The sequence below is a fragment of the Protopterus annectens genome, chromosome 3.part1 (assembly GCF_019279795.1).
Source record: "Protopterus annectens isolate FY-2018-M chromosome 3.part1, PAN1.0, whole genome shotgun sequence".
Lineage (NCBI taxonomy): Eukaryota > Metazoa > Chordata > Ceratodontiformes > Protopteridae > Protopterus > Protopterus annectens.
In genome coordinates, this window is record NC_056732.1 from 1837097280 (window position 1) to 1837124446 (window position 27167).

At 38.2% G+C, this 27167-nt stretch overlaps 1 protein-coding gene across 1 annotated transcript in view; it reads right to left on the bottom strand.

Annotated features, from left to right (window-relative positions):
* The window catches only part of LOC122797901 (zinc finger protein 595-like), a 143689-nt gene that overhangs the window by 93226 nt on the left and 23296 nt on the right, over positions 1–27167 (bottom strand). The window contains exon 4 of the mRNA XM_044066419.1: positions 22129–22255. Within this exon, the coding sequence (XP_043922354.1) occupies positions 22129–22255 (127 nt within the window). The remainder of the gene's footprint in view (positions 1–22128; positions 22256–27167) is intronic.

The window sequence follows — 27167 nt, forward strand, 5'->3', positions numbered from 1 at the left end:
AAACTTTGTCAGCCAGAGCCCTTTGGTATTCAGATTTACTTCGGAGAAGTTGATACCAAACAGGAGAGGTCCCATCACAGACACTGGGAAAATCTACTGGTAAGTTGTTGTGGAAGTAACTTTTCCTATTTTGGTTTCCTCCATCCTATCTGTGAGCCAACTGGCAAGCCACTAGATGACATAGGGGATTTATTCCCACTTTATTTAGCTTTTCTACTATGCTTGAGTGAGGGACTGTGTCAAAAGCTTTGTCCAGGTTTGAGATATGCTACCATTTTACTTTCACCTATTGCTTTGGTGACTTTAAAAAAACAGCCACCAGGTTAAGTAAGCATGACACCCCCTTGGCAAATCCAAATTGAGATGGGTCCAGTGTTTGGATGTTCCCTATGTCCTTCTTGATTAGTTCCATGATAAGTATTTCTATAGCTTTCCATATGAGGCTGATCAGACTTATAGGTCAATGAAGTCAGGGAAAGCAGCAGGCTCAGATGAGGTCAGAACAGAAATGATAAAGATGTTGGGTAATACAGGGGATAAATAGCTCCTGAGGGTACTCATAGTAGTGTGGAATGAAAGGTGTATCCTAGATAACTGGGGAATAAGCATGCTCATGCCACTGTACATGAACAAAGGGAAAATTCACAACCATGGGCAGTACAAAGGTATCAAACTCCTGTCACACTGCATAAAAATTCTGGAGAGAGTAATTAATAAATTGTACGCAGAATAGTAGAAAGTAAGACGGGAGATGAGCATTTCAGATTCAGATCAGGATGCAGCACAAATGACTTGATGTTTGCAGTGAAACAGATAGTTGAGAAGAAGCTAGAGATGAGGAAAGAGATCAACTGGGCTTTCCTAGACTTGAGACAGAAGGGAAGATAGTGGAATATGTTAATAGAGTTTAAGCTGTACTGCAGTGGTTTGAAGTCCCAGAAACATTGGTAGAATTAGTGCAGGCTACGTACAAGGACATAATGACTCAAGTATAAACAGTGTTCGGTCTCATAGAGGGGCTCCCAGTGGAAGTGAGTGTACACCAGAGTTCAGCTCTGAGCCCACTGCTGTTCATACTAGTGATGGAATACATTAGGAAAAAGGTTGGAGGGGACAGATTAACAAAGCTGCTGTATGCAGATGGTGTGTTATTACAAGCAGACTCTGAACAAGAACTTCAGAAAGGATAGGAAAATGGAATGCAAAACAGAAGGCACATGGGGTGAAACCAAGAACAGATAAGACTGTGATAATGGCAGCAGATTGGGGAAATCAGAAGTAGCTCAGAAGTGAGACAGAAGGGAAGATAGTGGAATATGTTAATAGCTTCAACTATCTGGGAGGGGTGGTTGAGGAGAAGAGAAGTCTGAATGAAGAGGTCAAAGCTAGAATCAGAGGGGCTGCAGCCAACTGGCATAGAGTGTCAGCTGTAATGTATCACAGTAGAATGCCAAAGAAATTAAAAAGTAAGGTGCAGAAAACAGTGGTGCGACCAATACTACTGTATGGTACAGTAACTTGAGCAGTAAAGGCAGAGTAGATGAGGAAGCTAGAGGTGATGGAAATGAAGTTCCTGTTAAGAGTCATAGGATGCACACAGTGGGAAAGATGAAGAAATAAGGACATAAGAGCAACAGCCAAAGTATCTCCAGTTTCTGAAAAGACCAAAGAGAACAGATTACAGTGGGTTGGACACATGTACAGAAAAGCAGAAGACAATCTGCTGAAGAAGGTTTGGGACAGGTGGACATGAAGGTAAACAGAAACGAGGGCATCCAGCAAAGATTTGGATCGATTGTGTGAGAGAAGATCTGCAACAATCAGGCATGAGTGATGAAGAAGGCAGGAGTGGAGCATTTAATCAAGAGAGATAGCAACAGTTAAAACAGCACCCTGATCCCTTGTCCGTGGAAGGTCTTTCCTCATTCAGAGGAATTACTGTAGCTATTCTCCATTTGGTACAAAACCTATATGGAGGCTGAGGTTAAACAATGTTGTTGGGGGTGTCTAAATCATGCTTAATGGCATTTAAGACACATCCAGGGATACTGTCAAGACACATCGATGCAGTATTTTTTTAAGACTCGGTCATGTGTGATGGTTGGAGACGAGACACTTTCACATAGATCTTGAGGGACCAATGGAGGAGAGAGACAGAGGTAAAGTTACTTACCAGGCAGTTGGTTGGCTATATCTTCAGCCTCAGTGTAGGTAGCATCTCAAAAGTGTAGGTCTCAACTGTTTGTTTTAACACACACTCTGAGGAATCATGCAAGTTTGTTACATTTTTCTACATGTTTTGTGTTCCTGGAGAAGGATCCTATATGAACTGTTCTAACACTTCTGTTTCACCTTCTAGACCTGTTAGATGTTTTTCCTCAACTTTGTCTGGTTATCAAGTCATTTTTTTCCTCTGTAAGCTTGCCCAACCAGGACTGTTTCTTATAGACTCCTAGACTGTTACTAGACTAGTGACCTGAAGGGCCTTTCTAAGCCTAGCCAAGTTTTCCAAAAAGAATAAAGATGTCCTGTATCCAAATTGGACATTAAGGGCCAAGCATTTATAAGCTACCTCTTTCCATAACTTGTCCATGTCTTTGCCAACTTATGATCATAATTACCACTCCACTGGGCGAATATCCACTTACAACCATTTATTTTGCTTTAGTTCAGAATTTATGCTCTGGTGGGTGCAAGAAAAACATGACTTGCTGGCAAATATAGACAAGACAAATACAATATCCATTCATAAAGCACTTTCAAGAGTATGATATATTCGCGGTGGTGGTGCTGCGGTAGCATTATCGCCTCACAGTAAGAAGCTGTCCGGTTCGATTCTCAGCTAGAGCGTCTTCTGCGTGGAGACATGCATGAATGGGTGTACCTTCGTTGAAGGTTGTGCGTCAGAGCTGGTAACTCGGCACGTAAAAATCAACTACCAATCATTAGCGGACCGGAGTTCCGCTGTGGCGACCCCTAACCGGGAAAAGCAGAAAGACACAAACAAACAAACTTTCAAGAGTATGGTATGTTTTTAATGGCAGTTTCAAGTCATAGCAGATGGCAGAAAAGTACTACAGAGGATAACATGGTGAAAGCATTCAAACCGGTTAAAGAAGTTTAGGATCAATGACATTACCCACTAAAAAGGGAAATACACACACACTTCCACTTGTCCAACAAGTATCATAAAACTCAGCACTTAAATTTCCATACATGTTTCTATTGTTAAATGTCCCTCTCTCTGTTACCAGGCAGTTTTCAGCACAAAGTTGTTCTTTCAGCATAGGCTGTTCTTTCTGTCATGATTTTTGTAAACTCAGCTGACATCTGCATTCTTTATGATAAACTGTCTTGCACAGCACTTTGAGTTACACTCTCAAGGATTCTATTCAACTGCAGCCCATTTCCTGGTTCATATCAGCTCATCTATTTACAAAGAAAGCAGCACTGTATGGATCACATGCTCCTTCACTATGCATGGTACTACAGCAGTCATACAATGCAAATGGAAGCATAATAGCAGGTAGAAATATGATTTAGTAATACATTAGCAACCAGAGCAGAATGATGGTGACCTGGGGTCCCCCCGCAGCCATACCAATATCCCATTACTTGGCTAGCTTTCCCCAATTTCCATTAAATATTCTTCAAACCAGTCATTGCACATGTTTTCTTTTTCATTTCTACAATGATCATGGAGATTTGGATTTAATTTAAAATGGTTATTAAAAATTATACAGCAAAAACTCAGTCAGTAATTTGCTAAGTAAAACAGTCTCATACTAAAACTGACTTAGCATGAGCAACACTAAATATCTCTTCCCTTGAAACTCACATTTGTTGAGAACACATCTGGCAACCCATTCAACTACAAAATAAATCTGATATGTATTTACAAACAGCTTGAGGCAGCCCACTGGATACAAATGTCCTTTTTTTAAGGGGAGCCCAGGAGCACTAGTGAATTGACTAGGTCAGAGTTAAATGGTAATCAAACACTGCACCACAGAAGCAACTCTTAGCCTTACTTATCTACACTTAGATGCAGACGGACCGTTGTAGCACAACACAGTGCATTTCACACCAGAGTGTCTGCAAAAAAGCAAGATTAATTAAAAATGTATTCACAGTTAAAATATTACCAGTAAACCTGTAGACTTCACACTGTCCTATCTAATCATGACCAGATAATAAAGACATTATAAGTAGTTAATAAAACAAAGGAAATCAAAGATCATACCCCAAAAAACATGGCTCATATAAGGATGCCCCTGTTTACTACAATCAGTTCTTTCCTTTACAACATAAGTACTTTGCTCTGCAAGAACCAAGTATTTATTTATAAATGTACACACACACAAAAACATCAGTTACAGGCACTTGTAAGGCTATAAACTTCAGATGATATCTGTGAACAAGCAATTTAATACATTTATAAATAATGGGCCAGAAATGTATCTCGGCTTCCTGCTGAAAGACCATACATTGGAACCCATTCTATACCTCCTCAACTTTTTAACTCAAGAAACAAATACAAAGACTAAAAACAATAGCAACAGATTTTAACTGTTTGTATTATATATTTACAAAGTTGCTAGAATAAAAAAGCCTTGCATTAGCAAGCATTTTACGTAGGATCAAAAGTCTAACACTCACATGCTTGTTTTTTTAATGACTGTAATCCACAATTTGCCAGAAAGCCACCAATTTTACAAGAAAAGGACATTTATACTTACTGACTTCTTTGCTCAAGAATTCTAGGCAAAGCTAAAAATACTGAAAGGGCAAAGGCCAACATTTTAATTAACTACAAATCAGTATACTGTAAAAAATGCGCCTTTCAGGTTGTACCCAGGAGTACTGTCTGAATGACTTACTACAAAGCAAACAGTCAACAGATGAAGACAGATTCAGATCCTGTACTTTAGTCAGTAGGAAGCAGTTTCTTGAAAGCTGACATCTCTAACCTGAATTAACTTTTCATAATAATAATAATAATAATAATAACTATGAACCAACTTTATTGACTGTTTAACCTCAGTGATATCTGAGCAAGTGATACCTGGTTTGGCAGTTTAATTGGGTTCAGTATGATCTCCACTGTTCATATGGTTTGATGGCAAAGTGGTGTGTGATCTTGGTAGCAATGTAAAAGAATATACACACACTTCTCTACTTATAATTTGGCAGCAAAACCATCCATATCACAGCAGGTGCAGTCTCTCTCTTAGCCCTCTCCTCCTTATATGGCAGCAACAGCAGTAGTGATTTCCCTATCAGTAAAGACCATGATGTCTCTCTCTGACAGACAGTGGCCCTCCCTCACAATATGACAGCCATAGCCAGTGTTAGCATTTTGGGAGCCCGTAGTAGATGTTGGAGGCTCCCTGGATATTTGCAGTATAAATATCATCTCATCACTGCTGCCTTCCTATGGAGGCCTTTAGCTCATGCTGGATATTCTTAGGAGTAGTACACATGGACTGAACTGTAGTTACAATGGTATTAGGTTATGTTAGTCTTGTGTATTGTACCAAGTTTAATCATCCAACAAAAGGAGGATTCACAGTGACTGGCAATCAGTGATAGTGATGGTACATTACAATAACTCTATGCAAAGGGCTGGCCTTAGGTGAAATGGTGCCCTAAGTAAAGGGTTCCATGACACACACTACTATCCACTGCTTCCCCCTGCACACCTACACCAGTGGTCCCCCTGTTTTACCCCCATCCTGACCTCCCTATACCATTAAAATTACTTTTTCTTCCTTCTCTCATACTTTGCCTTACTTTTACAATTTGTTCCAAATGCCATGGCTGTCTATATGCTTTAATGACCCTTTTCATCTGATGATGGACTGAAGAAAAAATCACAACTAAGGAGAAATTCAGTGTAATTGTTTGATTTTAATTTTCCATGCATCCTTTCAACATATCCTAAGTGGTCAAACTGTACAGCAGTAAATGTGTCGGTAATAACCAAATTAAGTTGGGGAGCTATGAAGTTACAGATGCTCTGTCCTGCATATTAAAGTATTTTCAATCCTTTTGATTAATTGATGTTGGGTCTGAACAAAAGTCATGACAAAAGAAAGAATTTCAGTCTTATTTTTTTCTTTCAAAGAAGAAATAAGTTGTGCCCAAAGCTTTATGTTCAATGCTGACAAAATAGTAGCTCACAATGAGAAGAGAAATGTTTTTGAAGATACATGAATTTTTTTTCTGAGAATGCTGTCTGCCCCCCCCCCCCCCCAAAAAAAAAAAGAAGATAGTGCATCACTCTGGTGTCAGACTGGGATGAAAGCAAAGGTGCAAATGGCAACAAACATACTATACACCAGGCCCCCTCAGCCCTACCACAAAAGGCAGTCACCTTCTGTGTACAGCCCCCTTCCACCGATGCTGGGCTTGACAAAACTAAAAATAACAAATAGAACATGGTAACACATTTCAAACTACTGCTATTATAACTATATACAGACTGCTTTCTTACCCCAAACTGCAAAATACAGCCACCTGTATACATGTCAATTGTGATGAAAGTGAAAAAATAATGATCACATTACTGTATTTCAACTTGTTGTTACCATAAAGTATACTGTCTCTACACAAGCAATATATCTGTCTTTGCACACCTCTGAGTTCTATGAGAAATGTAAAAGAAATAATGACCACACTATCTAAGTTCCCAACACAAGCTTAAGTGACCTTTTGTGCAAACCTCTGTGGTTGGTGAGTAAAGTTAAAAAATAATTACCACAATATCTCCAACCACCCACATACATGTTATTGCAACCTTCTGTGCACACTTCTTTGATTGATTGTGAGGAGAATTAAAGCAGTAATTATCACACCTTTCCCTGCCTCCATACAACCTACAGCAACCTTCACTGCACACCTCTGAGCAGGTCCAGTATTAGAATAGGTGTGGTTGAGGGTAAAGGCTACCATTAATTCTTGGGTGTGGGGCTGTGATGCCCGTACCCTGGCCCAGCAATCAAGCAGCCTCAATCCTCACCACTAACACCAGTGAGGGGCGTCTCATATAGGAGAAAGGATAATAAATACACACAGTAAAGTGCAATTTCCCGTAAGAGTACACAGAGATCACATTCAGTCCAGGGTTGGTCACTTCCTTGCTGTCCAGGTCCCCAATAAGACTCCCCACTAGCACAGCTATAGGGTCCAGATCTCAGCCTAGTTAGTGGACAAGCTAAAACCTCTAGCACCCTCCCTGTCCAACCAGTGCTTCGTGTCCCTGCTCAAGTAGCTGACACACACACACTCACACACTTTGAGAAGAGTTTATACACCCACACAGACACTCCTGGGAAAGGCTGGAACAGGTTCTCCAGCTCTGCCCCTTTTCCCAGACTATACGGTAGTACCCTGCCACCACCTGCTAATAATCAGCTACTCAAAGGCCCTTAATAGGATGTCAAATTATTATTGTGCAATATTATCCAATTGGTAGTATAACTAAACAGTCAAGGCTTATTAGAGTGACTTGGTAGAGTGATCACTATAAATATGCAATGTACTCTAGAGCTTAAATTATCTCTACACAAAACAGCCACAGTTGAAAGGTTTTAAAATATTTAATAATAAATAATAAAAACACAAGATAATACTTCTTACTACACAGTGCTAGTCAAGAGTTCAGAGATACAGAGAAATACTTAAAATAATTCAGTAGTACAGTTCTGACATGACAGAAAAACACTTAGTCTAATCTTTCTAGTTCCTAGCTATTTCTAAAAGAAAACACAAGTCTAAGATAAACTTGCATAAGAAAACAGGCAGAGTGCTGATGAGTTGGATGGTCAAGACAAAAATGCTTAATAATCTCTGGTTCTCACTGTTTAAATTGAAATTGCAGTTCTGGTTCACATTACATCATTCTTCACACTTTCCTGGGGTTTCCAGGCTACACATTACATAATTCTTCGCACTGTTGTCACATTTTTCCCAGTTCCACATGTAACACTATTTCTTTACATTTAAGGCAATACACCTGTAGTTTACATTCATATTTACAAATGACAGAATTATCTGCAAAATTCTATCTGGCTATGCTGGTAGACTTCACAGGGGCTATCAGTTCTCTAGAAGCTTCAATAGTCTAGATGTACACTGATGCATTCTATGCCGTATTTTTGAAAGATAATGATTTATTAACTGCAATTATTATTGGTATCCAGTTATGTATGTGCCCAGTTTATAGTGAGTGTACACAAATAAAAATCAGTGATATATGCACAAATCTACTATCACAAAATGCACACAAACACACACACATGCTGCATGTTCACCTTCAGGGAAATTAGAGGAATGTCAATTCAACTACAGCATATCTTTGGGGTCTGGAGGAAATCAGAGGACATGTGTAAACCCATACAGAGATAGGGAGGCAATACAGACTCCACAAAGAAAGGCCACAGCCAGAAATTCATCCAGACTGTGAAATGGCAATGCAAGTCGCTGCTCCATTGTGCCAATGACAGTTGCAGTCACACATATCCTTATCTTGTCAAACTACCAAAGATAGCCGCCTTTCATTTGCAAGGCTGATGTGCATAATGGTAAGTGAAAAGAAATCATGGCCAATTTGTTACTCTTAGATGGAATGAATCAATCCCCCAAATGCACAAGCATAATAGTAACGCTGTTTTCCATGATGGAAAATTAAAGAAATTAAGGCCAATGCATTATACTTGAATGCATTGCAATCCCCAATACACACATAAGCCATAGCAATACTAGTTTTGCACTGACTTCAGCAAATACAATACATTACTACAACCACACCAGATCATTCACTGTTTAACAGTGAACAAACAGCAGCAGTGGTTAAATCACTTTTATTTACAGAGCCTTTTGCACCCATTAATTACACCCATTTTAGTGGCTTTGTCAACCTCAGATGTCTGATTGCAGTAATATAATAACAGTAATAAAAGTCACAATAAAGTATTTCATATTACTTCACGCAACTATACACTTATCCTGCAAAGCCAGATTACTAACTATTCAAACTAAACAAATTACAACAGGTCAGTTACTTTCATCTACAGAGAGCCCCTATCCCCAACCAGCAGTTACAGCTACTACTCTGTATGCTTCAGATACTGAATGATGATAAAAACTGTATCAATTTAATGCATTTCAGCTAAGACTCACAAAATCCATGGTTTAAAATGTTTCAAGCTGCTTCACACAAATTACATTAATCCTGGTAAAGCTAGGATAATAAGTAAATAGTAGCAGTTAGCTGTTTTCATCCACAGGCAGCCTCAGTAAATCTCCAATGTTGACTCTTAAGAAGAAAAAAAGTAAATTCCAAAAGGTATTGCGCTCAAATACCTGTCACCCCAAATGCCCTCCAAAATGTGAAAAACTGCTGGTTACAATGAAGAAAAAACAGCCAAAATATAGCAGTTACTCTCAGCTTCACTTAGGAAGTTTACAAATGGTTAATAAGGTTTCTTGCTTCATACAAATAGTTATTTTTTATGAATTAACATGATTTAGTAGATCGGTTACCATGGATATTTGTATGAAAAATCTTAAAAATAAATGTAGCTTGGATGTTTTAGGACTCAAAATAGGACCACTATTCCACAGCACTCAGCTTACTTGTTGAAGAATTCTAGACAATGCCAAAATAATGATGGGACAAAGCCAGAGATTCTACCATAACTAAAGGTCTTCCGACAACATCAACAAAAAAAAAAAAACACAACGCAAAAGTAAGGAGGAACGGCCAGCCTAGCTAAAATGACAAGTGTTATTTATTAAATACAAAAGTAACTACAAATTAAAATCCACACAGTGCTCAATGAGGTAAAATTCAGCAAACAACAGAAGAAACCAAGTCAGTCAGTTAGCAGCACAGCAAACACCTTTTAATCCACAGAGATAAAAATCCACAAGTGACGGTTAAGCACTTTCATCTGATATAACAGACATCTTCAGAACCAAGTTACTCAATCAGATTAACATTTAAATAGAAGAGCAATGCATTTTACATTGGAAAAAACTATTAATTCACTGAAGCAAAGAATTTATCAGCATGTGTACCGTATAAAGAAAAAGGACAGTAAAAGTGCGCTAGCTAGACACTCTGTATATTGTACTGTTTTTTAAAATGTAATTTTTTTATTTTGGAACAACTCTCAATGGAAGATATCACTGGGGACTGGGAAAATAGATTGCTGCATAAAGAAATGAAATGGCAACTTCAATTTGATGCTACCTATCTGCCAGGACTAATTGAGAGCATTTCAATTGTTAGTGAGTTAAAAAGAAGGGCACAACAAGTTTAATGTTTCGTTTTTAGCAACAATATGTTTTCATCTATTTTAGGAACATTTTAAATACATTTTAGATGTGTTGTAAAAGTGCTTTAAGACCAGCATGCTGAAAGCAAATGTACTGGCTTACAGGAAGCACTAGCTTTGCTATTTAATTGTTAATTTGATTGAGTAACTTGGTTCTGAAGATCTCTGTTATGGCAGACGAAAGCACTTAACCGTTACTTGTGAATTTTATCTCTGTGGATTAAAAGGTGTTTGTTGTGCTGCTGACTATTAAATACAAATGTAAGCACTTTCATGCACAATCACTTCTTCAGACTAAATTCAGACAAGCAGAGGAACAACTTAAATCATCATCATCATCATCTTTCGGCTTTTTCCGTTAGGAGTTGCCACAGCGGATCATCTCTTTCCATTTCTTCCTATCCTCTGCATCTTGCTCTGTCACACCAACCGCCTGCATGTCCTCTCTCACCACATCCATAAACCTTATCTTAGGCCTTCCTCTTTTCCTCTTACCTGGCAGCTTCATCCTTAGCATCCTTTTCCCAATATACCCATCATCCCTCCTCAGCACATGTCCAAACCAAAGCAATCTCTGCTCTCTTGCTTTGTCTCCAAACTGTCCAACATGAGCTGACCCTCTAATATACTGATTCCTAATCCTATCCATCCTAGTCACACCGAGTGCAAATCTTAACATCTTTAACTCTGCCACATCCAACTCTGACTCCTGCCTTTTTGTCAATGCCACTGTCTCCAACCCATATAACATAGCTGGTCTCACTACTGTCTTGTAGACCTTCCCTTTCACTCTTACTGGTACCCATCTGTCACAAATTACTCCTGACACTGTTCTCCACCCATTCTACCCTGCCTGTACTCTCTTCTTCACCTCTCTTCCACATTTACCATTACTCTGAACTGTTGATCCCAAGTACTTAAACTCATCCACCTTTACCAACTCTACTCCCTGCATCCTCACCATTCCTCTACCCTCCCTCTCATTTACACACATATATTCTGTCTTAGCCCTGCTGACCTAAATTCCTCTGCTCCCTAGAGTATATCTCCACCTCTCCAGAGTCTTTTCAACTTGATTCCTACTCTCACTACAGATCACAATGTAATCTGCAAACATCATAGTCCACGGGCTTCCTGTCTGATCTCATCTGTCAACCTGTCCATCACCACTGCAAATAAGAAAGGACTCAGAGCTGATCCTTGATGTAATCCCTCCTCCACCTTAAACGGATCTGTCACTCACACTGCAGTCCTCACCACTGTCACACTACCCTTGTACATATCCTGTACCACTCTTACATACTTCTCTGCCACTCCCGACTTCCTCATACAATACCACAACTCTTCTCTAGGCACCCTGTCATATGCTTTCTCCAAGTCTACAAAGACGCAATGCAACTCCTTCTAACCTTCTCTGTATTTCTCCAATAACACTCTCAGAGCAAACATCGTGATCTGTAGTGCTCTTTCCTGGCATGAAACCATACTGCTGATCAGTAATCATCACCTCCCTTCTTAACGTAGCTTCTACTACTTTCCCATAAACCCAAGCTGTGACTGATCAATTTTATTCCTCTGTAGTTACTGCAGCTCTGCACATCACCCTTATTCTTAAAGATAGGTACCAAAACACTTTTTCTCCACTCCTCAGGCATCCTCTGACTTTCCAAAATTTCATTAAACAATCTAGTTAAAATTCCACTGCCATTTCTCCTAAGCACCTCCATGCTTCCATTGGGATGTCATCTGGGCCAACAGCCTTTCCATTCTTCATCCTCTTCATAGCTGTCCTTACTTCCTCCTTGCTAATCTGTTTCACTTCCTGATTCACTATCCCCACATCATCCAACCTTCTCTCTCTCATTCTCTTCATTCATCAGCCTCTGAAAATACTCTTTCCATCTGCTCAACACACTCTCCTCTCTTGTGAGTACCTTTCCCTCAAGCCGAGAAACAACTTAAATACAATTTAAAAATGAAAACATCCAATCAGAATTCACAATAAAAACAGTTGACATAAAGTCCTATTAAATATTATGGTATCAAATCAGTGTTTAATCTTGCATCCTTTTAAATAAGGTCCTAGTGAGGTGTTTTCATTCAAACCATAATTCCTGTCTGCTTGCAAAGTTAGAATCCACTTAAGTTCATTAACCCCAGTTTTATTAAGGAGGTCCCCACCTCTAGTATTTTTAGTAGTTAACTAAATCACTTTAAAGAGAAAGCTATGGTCAGAATGGAAAATATGCTTATATAAAGCATTCAAACTAACTTTCCTCCTAATATCTCAATTAATTACTAAACCAATCAAAACCATAAATTAATCAAATACTTCCAATTAAGTTTAATATTTAACCCCATTGGACTCAGTGTATTATATTTTAAAATAAATATGGTTTCTTTATATAAAAGTTTATCTTTAACAGAAACCAATTCTCCCATAGAGACATTAACTTTTTCAAAAATGCATCCCTTAAGGAGTTTAAAATTACCCGAAAGGTAATCTCTAAAATGTACTGCAATATGATTATCACAATTATTGTTTTTTATGTCTCTAATATGTTCCTGAAACCTCACTTTAAACATTCTTTCGCTTTCACCTATATAAAATGTCTCACACGGGCACTTTAACACATAGATAACCCCCACAGTATTACATGAAAAAAACGGTTAGGACTAAGCTTAACATTATTAATTCTAAAAAAAACTATTTACAATAAAAGAACAAACAGAACAATTACCACATGGAAAAAGTACCTACATTAGAAAAGGACAGTTTAATAACCTCAATATCAGGCATTTGAAATCTACTATGTACCACTATATGATCTTTACTATGTCCTACTTTAAAGGAAACCAAAGGTTTCCTGGCCAATTTCCTATCCTTAAATAACATAGGCCAAAAGAAAAACTAAGAGTTTGACAATTTTCTCACTAAGAACATTAAAAACAGTAACAAAATAAGCACCCCTTGCTTTGCTGTTAAATTCAGTAAAATGTTCCCTATTATTACATTCAAAAAAAGGAAAATCATTAATATCATCATTATTTGGAATCAATGCCCTCTGCTTCTTCTCTCACCAGGAGTAAAATATGAGCACAAATTCCAAAAGCAGTTATTAGGCTTTCTGATGACCAGCAGTCTCCTGGAAATAATATCCCTGTACTGCTTCGCTCACCAGGAGAAAACAGATACACTAATCCCAAGATGACTACTTACAGGCAGAATACAGTGGATGTCAGTTTATTATCTCAAAATATTAAACTAGTGCAGCGCAGTGCAAAAAAATCCATTAATGGACTACTGAACATTCAGCCATATAATTATGAATATGCCTATATTATATCATGCATTGCTACCCATAAGCATCCACTTACTTGTTTACAATACCATGCACTTTTTTGCAGTGTAAAAACAGTGTTGCATTACAATGCTACTCACAGAGTGCTCTTCTCCTCCCCTCTTCACCACCTCATACCCCTTTGCCCACCCCCACAAAAGCAATAAAACACAAGGATAAGTTGGTGGCAGTCTGACTGTCAGACAGAAAGCAACTTGTAAGTGCAGAGAACAGGAAACACAACAAATAAAGATTGCCCCTGTCAGAGTTGTCAAAATCATTAATACTTTATTTGATCTTTTTATTTATTGAAAAATAGTATTAAAGTTTTACTTAAGTCTACTGTAACACTAAAACTGTCCGTTTATTTCTGGACCAAGAGCTTTATGTGATAATGAGCAGTGGATGGTATGCTGCATTCAGTATTTTTCATTATTACCCAAAGCTCTTATTTTTCAAATAGTGCATGCTAATATAAATCCTTTTATTCTCTCAGAGTTTAAGTGGATATTGTCAACGGGGGTCCTTATGTTAGTCAAAAATGGGTTTAGTTGACAGCTTTCTTGTCTACAAGAAAGCTGAGAACTCAGCAATGGGAAATATGCTCTTTATCCAGTTTACAGCTTCTCATTGCTCTTTAAAACTGTTTTTTCAAATTTAAATGCATTTCCACCCAAATTTTCCCAAAAAACATTCCCAAAAAAATTGGTTTAATTTTCAAAGCTTGCTTCCACCAAACAAATTTTAAAAAACATTTTAATCCCTGGGAAAAATTTTTTGGAAAATTAAAAGGTAAATGGGGAAAAAAAAGGCAGTTAGCTGTTTTCATCCACAGGCAGCCTCAGTAAATCTCCAATGTTGACTCTTAAGAAGAAAAAGTATTAAATTCCAAAAGGTATTAGCGGCTCAAATGCCTGTCACCCCAAATGCCCTCAAAATGTGAAAAACTGCTGGTTACAATATAGAAGAAAAAAACAGCCAAAAATATAGCAGTTACTATCAGCTTCACTTGAGGAAGTTTACAAATGGTTAATAAGGTTTCTTGCTTCATACAAATAGTTATTTTTTATGAATTAACATGATTTAGTAGATCAGTTACCATGAATATTTGTATGAAAAATCTTAAAAATAAATGTAGCTTGGATGTTTTAGGACTCAAAATAGGACCACTATTCCACAGCACTCAGCTTACTTGTTGAAGAATTCTAGACAATGCCAAAATAATGATGGGACAAAGCCAGAAATTCTACCATAACTAAAGGTCTTCCGACAACATCAACAAAAAAAAAAAAACACAACGCAAAAGTAAGGAGGGCAGCCAGCCTAGCTAAAATGACAAGTGTTATTTATTAAATACAAAAGTAACTACAAATTAAAATCCACACAGTGCTCAATGAGGTAAAATTCAGCAAACAACAGAAGAAACCAAGTCAGTCAGTTAGCAGCACAGCAAACACCTTTTAATCCACAGAGATAAAAATCCACAAGTGACGGTTAAGCACTTTCATCTGACATAACAGACATCTTCAGAACCAAGTTACTCAATCAGATTAACATTTAAATAGGTTCATAGGTTCATAGGTTCATAGGTTTATACTAGGCTATCTGCCCTAAGGCATTTATAAGCCTAGCCCAAATTAATGCAACTATACGCCATACCCACTTATATGAAAAATACTGTGCCCATTAGTTTGTTGTGCCTCTGTCAGCAGTGACCCAGAGATGATTCAGCGGGGTAAAGCCTCACGATCTCCCATCCACAGGTCTAGATTTCTCTTGAACAAGAGTCAGCGGTGCTCTGCCTCACATGGACGGGTTTATTTATTCCACAGCATAGGAGTCTCTGAGTGATAAATCTATCCCTCCAGCACGTCCTATTTATATCCATTATGCTAAGGTTTAAGTAAAGCTTGCTCTAGCAAGTGGTTTTGGTGGATTTGGATTTTTGAGGTGGAGCATGTCCATGAATTCCGGGTTGGACATGGCCTTGTATGTCAGGCACATATCACCTCTGAGCAGACGGTATCTGCGACTGAATAGAGCTGGAGTTTCTTCAATCTGGCAACATATGACAGATTTTGGAGTCCTTTATCCTTTTGGTGAGGAACTTTGGGGTCTCTCCAATTGCTGCAGATGTCGGGTGAGATACATCCCGAATGGGGCAGTATTATGCTCGATCATTGGTCTGATAGAGTGAAGAGTACAGGGAACAATGACCTCACTAGATCTGGATGTGAATCCCTTCATGATCAGGTGGAGCAATGTAGAAGGTCTTTCTAACCCACTTTAGCAATGTGATGGTGTCAAAGAACACTGTCAACGCCTGGGTCCCAGGTCCCTGATAACCTCTTCTGTGCTTAGTGGATTGCACCACCTATATGGTAGCTTAGGGTTTACCTTGTTTTTTTCAGAAGGAGTATGACTATACATTTTTTGGCGTTTAGCTTTAGGCCATGGCTCTGGCACCAGCTATCTGTTTCCGTGAGTCCCTTCTGAAGGGATATCAGTGTCCGATGCACTTTCCACTATGAAGCCCTGTTTGCAGTCATCTGCAAACTTTGTCAATAAAGTCCTCCCATGTTGGCCTGTACTTCTGACGAAGTAGATGCCAAACAATAGGGGAGCCAAGGACGAGCCCTGTGGGACACCACTTGTGACCCGGCTTGACAGAGTCCTGACTTGCAAGCGCCAGCAACTCTAACCCCTGTGGGTTCTGTCAACCGTAAGCCAGTTTGCAACCCATCTTGTGACATATGGGTTTACATTTAAGCTTCCAGGTAAGTTTTCTACAATACCCGAGGTAGGGGTGTTATTGTGTCCGCCTTCTGCAAGGTCCAGGTAGGCTGTATGGACTGCCTTTCCCTCATCAATGGCCTTGGTGACTATTTCGAAGAAGTCGACCAAGTTCAAAAGGCATGATCTTCCCTTGACAAAGCCAAACTGGGTCGGGTCCAATGTCTGCAAGTCCCCTATATCTTTGTTTATGAGCTCCATTATGATCCTCTCCATAGCTTTGCAGACTAGACTTGTTAAGCTTATGGGGCGGTAATTACCAGGGTCCGTAGATAGAAGAGCAATGCATTTTACATTGGAAAAAACTATTAATTCATTGAAGCAAAGAATTTATCAGCATGTGTACCGTATAAAGAAAAAGGACAGTAAAAGTGCGCTAGCTAGACACTGTATATTGTACTGTTTTTTAAAATGTAATTTTTTGATTTTGGAACAACTCTCAATGGAAGATATCACTGGGGACTGGGAAAATAGATTGCTGCATAAAGAAATGAAATGGCAACTTAAATTTGATGCTACCTATCTGCCAGGACTAAATGAGTGTATTTCAATTGTTAGTGAGTTAAAAAGAAGGGCACAACAAGTTTAATGTTTTGTTTTTAGCAACAATATGTTTTCATCTATTTTAGGAACATTTTAAATACATTTTAAATGTGTTGTAAAAGTGCTTTAAGACCAGCATGCTGAAAGCAAATGTACTGGCTTACAGGAAGCACTAGCTTTGCTATTTAATTGTTAATTTGATTGAGTAACTTGGTTCTGAAGATCTCTGTTATGGCAGATGAAAGCACTTAACCGTTACTTGTGAATTTTATCTCTGTGGATTAAAAGGTGTCTGTTGTGCTGCTAACTGACTATTAAATACAAATGTAAGCACTTTCATGCATAATCACTTCTTCAGACTAAATTCAGACAAGCAGAGGAACAACTTAAATCATCATCATCATCATCTTTCGGCTTTTCCCGTTAGGAGTTGCCACAGCGGATCATCTCTTTCCATTTCTTCCTATCCTCTGCATCTTGCTCTGTCACACCAACCGCCTGCATGTCCTCTCTCACCACATCCATAAACCTTATCTTAGGCCTTCCTCTTTTCCTCTTACCTGGCAGCTTCATCCTTAGCATCCTTTTCCCAATATACCCATCATCCCTCCTCAGCACATGTCCAAACCAACGCAATCTCATCTCTCTTGCTTTGTCTCCAAACTGTCCAACATGAGCTGACCCTCTAATATACTGATTCCTAATCCTATCCATCCTAGTCACACCAAGTGCAAATCTTAACATCTTTAACTCTGCCACATCCAACTCTGACTCCTGCCTTTTTGTCAATGCCACTGTCTCCAACCCATATAACATAGCTGGTCTCACTACTGTCTTGTAGACCTTCCCTTTCACTCTTACTGGTACCCATCTGTCACAAATTACTCCTGACACTGTTCTCCACCCATTCTACCCTACCTGTACTCTCTTCTTCACCTCTCTTCCACATTTACCATTACTCTGAACTGTTGATCCCAAGTACTTAAACTCATCCACCTTTACCAACTCTACTCCCTGCATCCTCACCATTCCTCTACCCTCCCTCTCATTTACACACATATATTCTGTCTTAGCCCTGCTGACCTAAATTCCTCTGCTCTCTAGAGTATATCTCCAGCTCTCCAGAGTCTTCTCAACTTGATTCCTACTCTCACTACAGATCACAATGTAATCTGCAAACATCATAGTCCACGGGGCTTCCTGTCTGATCTCATCTGTCAACCTGTCCATCACCACTGCAAATAAGAAAGGACTCAGAGCTGATCCTTGATGTAATCCCTCCTCCACCTTAAACGGATCTGTCACTCACACTGCAGTCCTCACCACTGTCACACTACCCTTGTACATATCCTGTACCACTCTTACATACTTCTCTGCCACTCCCGACTTCCTCATACAATACCACAACTCTTCTCTAGGCACCCTGTCATATGCTTTCTCCAAGTCTACAAAGACGCAATGCAACTCCTTCTAACCTTCTCTGTATTTCTCCAATAACACTCTCAGAGCAAACATCGCATCTGTAGTGCTCTTTCCTGGCATGAAACCATACTGCTGATCACTAATCATCACCTCCCTTCTTAACCTAGCTTCTACTACTCTCTCCCATAACGTCAAGCTGTGACTGATCAATTTTATTCCTCTGTAGTTACTGCAGCTCTGCACATCACCCTTATTCTTAAAGATAGGTACCAAAACACTTTTTCTCCACTCCTCAGGCATCCTCTGACTTTCCAAAATTTCATTAAACAATCTAGTTAAAAATTCCACTGCCATTTCTCCTAAGCACCTCCATGCTTCCATTGGGATGTCATCTGGGCCAACAGCCTTTCCATTCTTCATCCTCTTCATAGCTGTCCTTACTTCCTCCTTGCTAATCTGTTTCACTTCCTGATTCACTATCCCCACATCATCCAACCTTCTCTCTCTCTCATTCTCTTCATTCATCAGCCTCTCAAAATACTCTTTCCATCTGCTCAACACACTCTCCTCTCTTGTGAGTACCTTTCCTCAAGCCGAGAAACAACTTAAATACAATTTAAAAATGAAAACATCCAATCAGAATTCACAATAAAAACAGTTGACATAAAGTCCTATTAAATATTATGGTATCAAATCAGTGCTTAATCTTGCATCCTTTTAAATAAGGTCCTAGTGAGGTGTTTTCATTCAAACCATAATTCCTGTCTGCTTGCAAAGTTAGAATCCACTTAAGTTCATTAACCCCAGTTTTATTAAGGAGGTCCCCACCTCAAGTATTTTTAGTAGTTAACTAAATCACTTTAAAGAGAAAGCTATGGTCAGAATGGAAAATATGCTTATATAAACCATTCAAACTAACTTTCCTCCTGATATCTCAATTAATTACTAAACCAATCAAAACCATAAATTAATTAAATACTTCCAATTAAGTTTAATATTTAACCCCATTGGACTCAGTGTATTATATTTTAAAATAAATATGGTTTCTTTATATAAAAGTTTATTTTTAACAGAAACCAATTCTCCCATAGAGACATTAACTTTTTCAAAAATGCATCCCTTAAGGAGTTTAAAATTACCCGAAAGGTAATCTCTAAAATGTACTGCAATATGATTATCACAATTATTGTTTTTTATGTCTCTAATATGTTCCTGAAACCTCACTTTAAACATTCTTTCGCTTTCACCTATATAATATGTCTCACACGGGCACTTTAACACATAGATAACCCCCACAGTATTACATGAAAAAAACGGTTAGGACTAAGCTTAACATTATTAATTCTAAAAAAAACTATTTACAATAAAAGAACAAACAGAACAATTACCACATGGAAAAGTACCTACATTAGAAAAGGACAGTTTAATAACCTCAATATCAGGCATTTGAAATCTACTATGTACCACTATATGATCTTTACTATGTCCTACTTTAAAGGAAACCAAAGGTTTCCTGGCCAATTTCCTATCCTTAAATAACATAGGCCAAAAGAAAAACTAAGAGTTTGACAATTTTCTCACTAAGAACATTAAAAACAGTAACAAAATAAGCACCCTTTGCTTTGCTGTTAAATTCAGTAAAATGTTCCCTATTATTACATTCAAAAAAAGAAAAATCATTAATATCATCATTATTTGGAATCAATGCCCTCTGCTTCTTCTCTCACCAGGAGTAAAATATGAGCACAAATTCCAAAAGCAGTTATTAGGCTTTCTGATGACCAGCAGTCTCCAGGAAATAATATCCCTGTACTGCTTCGCTCACCAGGAGAAAACAGATACACTAATCCCAAGATGACTACTTACAGGCAGAATACAGTGGATGCCAGTTTATTATCTCAAAATATTAAACTAGTGCAGCACAGTGCAAAAAAATCCATTAATGGACTACTGAACATTCAGCCATATAATTATGAATATGCCTATATTATATCATGCATTGTTACCCATAAGCATCCACTTACTTGTTTACAATACCATGCACTTTTTTGCAGTGTAAAAACAGTGTTGCATTACAATGCTACTCACAGAGTGCTCTTCTCCTCCCCTCTTCACCACCTCATACCCCTTTGCCCACCCCACAAAAAAGCAATAAAACACAAGGATAAGTTGGTGGCAGTCTGACTGTCAGACAGAAAGCAACTTGTAAGTGCAGAGAACAGGAAACACAACAAATAAAGAATGCCCCTGTCAGAGTTGTCAAAATCATTAATACTTTATTTGATCTTTTTATTTATTGAAAAATAGTATTAAAGTTTTACTTAAGTCTACTGTAACACTAAAACTGTCAGTTTATTTCTGGACCAAGAGCTTTATGTGATAATGAGCAGTGGATGGTATGCTGCATTCAGTATTTTTCATTATTACCCAAAGCTCTTATTTTTCAAATAGTGCATGTTAATATAAATCCTTTTATTCCCTCAGAGTTTAAGTGGATATTGTCCATGGGGGTCCTTATGTTAGTCAAAAATGGGTTTAGTTGACAGCTTTCTTGTCTACAAGAAGGCTGAGAACTCAGCAATGGGAAATATGCTCTTTATCCAGTTTGGCACAATCTCAGTTGGTATATATGATTAGCAGGTGGGCTTTGACCCCCTTCCCCTGGAAAAAAACATGTTTTTGTTATTTACATGCTCCAAGATTATGCCTGACAGCATGTGCATTTCAGTGTCGATGTTTTATTTTTTTATTAACTTGTATCAACTTTTTCAATGTTAACCAGCTGTAATTTTGATAAATTTTACTACACCCATTTTCAATATTTTACAAAGTATCCCTGATCTGGGGTCTTTGTTCCTTATTTTGGTTTTGTCTTGAATTTCAGAGAAATAATTTAAGAGCTATGGTCGAGAGGGTATGTGAAATGAAAGTGCCATGTAACAAACTATATATTTTTAGTGTTTTCTTCATTTTGAGACAGTAGGCATTGATGTCTGATTTTGTCAGAAGTTACAGACTGATGAACACACTACCCCTACTGAAATTATTGATATCACTTGCTGCACTTTGACGTCCTGACAAGAAAATCTTAAAGACAGTTTCATGATATGTTGTGTAGCACGTATGCATGTTTCTGTATTGTATATTCAGTGTTAAGTGACTCAGGATTCAATGATCTGATACTGCAAAGTAATCATAAAAAGTCTTTCCAAAATCAAGGTAAAAAACTACTGAAAAAAACATATTTTAGCTTTAGGATGGAATTCCTCACCTCTTCTAGCAAAAGATAGTGTCACACAAACATCTACTGAGCAGTAAAGTACATGATTTCACACAGATATGTATTTTACTCTCAGAATCTCTGATTGCAAAATGACTGACTGTGGACACATTAGTTAACCAGGCTAAAGCACTTAATTCACTTATGAAAAAGACAGTTGTGAACAATGAAGTTATATATTTACAAAGTGAAAAAATAGATAAATTAAAGAAAATACACAAGATAAATGTAGTTAACAGCCCTTTAATTTGCATAAGGTAGCACATTTTTAGAATAGAATTTCCTAAAACATGTATAATTGCATTTCACACAACAGCATTTTAGCTTTACAAGGAAGAGCAAACTGTGTGTATATACACAGGTGTACCCACAAATAACAATGGTGCTTCTGAGATTGTTCTCTTACCCAGTGAAACCATGTTCTCAAAGTTCTCTACCATCACTTCTTTGTACAACACTTTCTCCTCTTTACTCAGCATCCTCCATTCTTCACTTGAGAACTCAATGGCAACATCTTCAAATCTTTCTGGCACCTGAAAATACACATACTTTGTTAGCTTTAACTTGATGTGACTGCACATACAGCTGAAACTAAAATATTTCAAAAACAATTGAATGGATTATGCTAAACCTAGTTACTGGTGAGTAATTTGCCAAAATCATCTCTCCATTTCTTCCTAGAAAGTAATAGGTAAGTGACGACTCAACAATTTCATGAGTAGCTTATCAGTTGGAATAGTCCCCTTATGTTCTTTTCTTCTATTAACCAGTGAATTATTACTCAAAGTAGGGCTGGCAACAGAATCATCGTCATCATCATCATCACCATCCTCGTCGTCATCATCACCATCATCCACTTTTCCCCATTTTCTACATGGGGTCAGGGTGTCATGTCAACTGTCACCATCTCACTTTAATGCCTCTTTCCTACCTTCGTCATCACTCATGCCTGACCATCGCAGGTCTTCTCTCACACAATCCATCTACCTCTCTGCTGGATGCCCTCGTTTCCTCTTGCCTTATTGCTGTCTGTCCCTTCTTCACCATACTGTTTTCTGCATTTCTACACATGCTTGAACCACAATAATCTGTCCTCTTTGACCTTTTCTACAATTGGAGCTACTTTGTATTCTGCTCTTATGTCCTTATTAATTCATCTGTTTCACAGTGTGTATCCTACCCATTTCAGGCACTTTATCTCCATCACCTCTAGTTTCCTCAACTGCTCTGTCTTTACTGCTCAGGTTTCTGTTTTATATACATTGCTTTTCAACTTCTTTGGCATTCTTCTCTCATACACTGCACCTGACATTCTGTTCCATTTGGCTGCAACTCCTCTGATTCTAGCTTTGACCTCCTCATTCAGACTTCCCTTCTTTGCACCTCCCAGAAACTAGAAGCTGTTAACCTGTTCCCTTTTATTTCATTGTCAGTTTCTTCTGATTCCCACCATTTATTTGCTGCCATTACAACTGTCTTATCTGTACTCAGTTTCACCCACATGCCTTCAGTTTTGCATTCCATTCCCCTATTCTGACTATGATGCCACATCATCTGCATACAGCAGCTTTGTTGATCTGCCCTCCAACCTGTTTGCTAATGTAGTCCATCATCATATATGTCCTCTCTGACCAGTTTGGCAATGTAGTCCATCACCAATATGAACAGTAGTGGGTTCAGAGCGCAGCCTTAAGGTCTGTGAAACTGAACACTGTACTTGAGTCACTGGGTCTTTGTTTTGTAGCTTGCACTAATTCTAGCAATGTTTCTGGGACTTCGAACTCTGCAGAACTTCCCAAATCAGCTTTTGCTGGAGCTTATTGTATGCTTTCTCTAAGTCTAGGCCAGGTGGACTCTTTTCTATTTTTTTCTCAAGTATCTGTCCACTGCAAATATTGGGTCAGTTGTGCTGCATCCTGACCTGAATCCAAACTGCTCATCTCCCATCTTAATTTCTACTCCTCTACATATTTATTTATCAATCACCCTCTCCAGAACTTTCATGCAATGTGACAGGAGTTTCATACCTCTGAAGTGTCCATTGTTGTGAATGTCCCATTTGTTCTTGAACACTGGCACCTGTATGCTTATTCTCCAGTCATCTGGGATACGCATCTCTCGCCATAGTACTATGAGTACCCTCAGGAGCCATTTCTCTTCTATCTCACCCAATATCTTTATCATATCTGCTGTGACCTTATCTGAGCCTGCTGCTTTCTCTGGCTACATTTCCTTAGTTCTGTTCTTAATTCGTCTATGGTGGGCTCCTTCTATTCTCTCATTATAGGCTGTGTCTGGGAAAGTACAGCTTGAATACACTCAGTAATACATGAAGAAAAAAATTAATTATGTCTTTAAAAAATGAGGAAACGGCTTAAGATTGTTAAAGTACCAAATAAGTTTCACATGACACATTTCAGCACAGAACAAATAATTTTTTATTATAAAGAAAGGAACATAGAGAAGGAAATCAAGGTCCTCGTGTCCTCAAACAGGAGAATCATACATTTTTTAATACCTTTTCTGATTAAAATTAACATTACTGTAACAATCACAGAACAACAACTGACCAATTAAAATGAACCATACAGAATTAAATGTGCTAAGATCTTTTGACTCTATGTTTATGATTTTCCATATTAGGCACAAGTTCCAAATTCCACAGAAGGACTTTCTACACTTTGCCATGCTAGCATTTTTAATATCTGTCAGGAAGTAAATCAACAGAAGCAGACTGAGAAACGCTCAGGAATCTATCTTGAGATATAAAAGCATATTTAAAATAAAATACACACTCAATATTTTTCCTTTTCTGTATGCCTCACCCCAGCTGATGATGGAAAGCATTATTTATATCATGTATTTCTTTATGACTGGACAATGACTATAGGTTTTCAGATGAGCGGACACTTTTTTCACTTGATGTCAGACACTCTTCTCATGCAATTTCCTTCTGTCCCTGACACAAACAATTTCTATATAGTAATCTCAAAAACATAGTCTTACTAGCAATAGAAACACACACACACATATATATATATATATATATATATATATATATATATATATATATATATATATATATATAAAACAAACCCAAAAGTGATCATGCGGTCCAATGTAGGTGCGGAAAAGAAAACACATTCCCAAAACCATTTAGCACTGAACACAGGAGACATAGGCACTATGTCTCCTGTGTTCGAGTGCTAAATGTTTGGGAATATATATATATATATATATATATATATATATATATCTATATATATATATATATATATATATATATATATATATATATATATATATATATATATATATATATATATATATACATACACACACACATATACATATGAAATCCATACTCTAATCGAACAGACGTTTCAACGAAAGTGAAACAGCCGAGCACACTTTCGCGAAAGTGCTTTTCACCGAAAAAGTACTTTTGCAAAAGTGTGCTTAAATAAGGATAAAAATGTGGGGAGATGGCTGTTGTTGAGATCGTAGCACAGTGAGGATAAGGGAATATTCCTTTTTCCTCACTGTACTGCGATCTTGGAGTGAGAATTGTCCCCCTGCGTAAACGTGAGTACTATGTGTTTTTTTTTTTTTTTGTTGTTTTCTAGTTTTTTTAACACACTTTAGCGAAAATGCTTTTTTCAGTGAAAAGCACTTTTACTAAAGGGTGTTCGGCCGATGTGGTTTCGGTTGTTTGAGCTTTCGCTCAATAGTATGAGATCCATATATATATATATATATATATATATATATATATATATATATATATATATATATATACATATATATATTATCATACAATCTATTAAAATCTTGCATCACTTTATTTTCACCCCCTAATGCACTATGATTTTTATCTGATGTAGTCAGTGGCACCAATTTAACCTAATATATTTGTAAGTTGACACTCCTTCTGGATTCTAATAACTTTAAAATACAAGCTTTTAACATAAATAGTATAAGATCTAATAACAAAATTGTAACAGCTACAAGCATAAAAACTTCAAAATACCTCCTTCTCATCCAAAAAAAAGATTAGTTAACCATGCCTACTGGGAACTATCAGCTTCTTCAGCATGTGAAAGTTCAGTAACTTGCATTGTATGTACACAGACAACCCTCTCTTCTTACCACCCAACACTATAACCTGTGAGAGGTCCACTTATTTAGCCAAACTGGAAGCAAAGCTCTCTTCACCCAAGACTGGACTAGACAGTCAAGAGGAGAGGGTAAACACTTGCACCACACCACACTCATCACATAGTCCCTCAAAACCTACACCATCAAGACACACACATAGAAACACAAAACACACAACTACATTCGTAGATGCTCTCAAAAAAAATCTACCCAAGCAACAGGGACCTCCAAAGCAGAAACGCAAGCAACCTCCACCCCCCAACTCAACCCAAATGACACATAGCCCACAGTGTGCCACTCAACCACAGCCCATAAGGCATAACAACGTACCCAACACTCTAGTCATAGGTGACTCTATAGTCAGGCACACTGATGTTCCACTCACCAGGCTAAACAAGGAGAAAGTTACTGTCAGCTGCCTGTCGGGTGCCAGGATCCGCCACATAATGCACACACTCAGGTCACTCCACAACAAGTACAAATATGACACTGTCATTGTCCATGTTGGTGTGAATGACCTGAGGTGTACCTCCCTGGACTACATGAAAAGAGACATGGAGGAGCTCTCCAATCTTGTAGCCCAGGCAGGTATGACCCTAGTCCTGAGTAGCATCCTGCCATCACCCAGAATGACACCACAGTACAAGGACAAAATGATTGACTTCAATAATTGGCTAAGCTACTGGTGTCACTCTAGGAGGATCCAGTATCTGTCTGCCTGGGATGACATGATTGACAGACCACAATGCTTTGCCAGAGAGGGCCTGCACCTGCTGCCCTTGGGATTCTGGATACTGGCTAAGGCTCTTGCCACCCCATATAGTGCCTTTTTAGGCAAGGTTCAAATGCCACACTCACCACCATAACAGGTACAAGGAAGCAAACTCTGAGTGTAATGCTACTCAATGCTAGAAGTCTAAACCTTAAAATGCACTCACTAGAGGCACTCCTTAAAATGGAGAACATCGGCATCTGTGCATCTGAGACCTGGTTCAAGGCTCCAGAAAGCACCCCTGCATTACCAGGCTATAATTCATACCAACCTTTCAGCCACCTAACCTGGATCAAAATACTAAAGGCAGAGGCGTGTCCATATTCATTAAGGATATCTACACCTCCAGGCTAGTTGCTCAGCATAATGCATCCGAGATTATCCAAGTGCAACTAACTCTGGGCAAGACCACAATCCAAATTGTAGCTTGCTACAGATCCCCACCATGCTCCAGGATTCCCACTCCTCATTTCTTGATACACTGGAAAATATTAGGGTACAATCTAATACCCTAA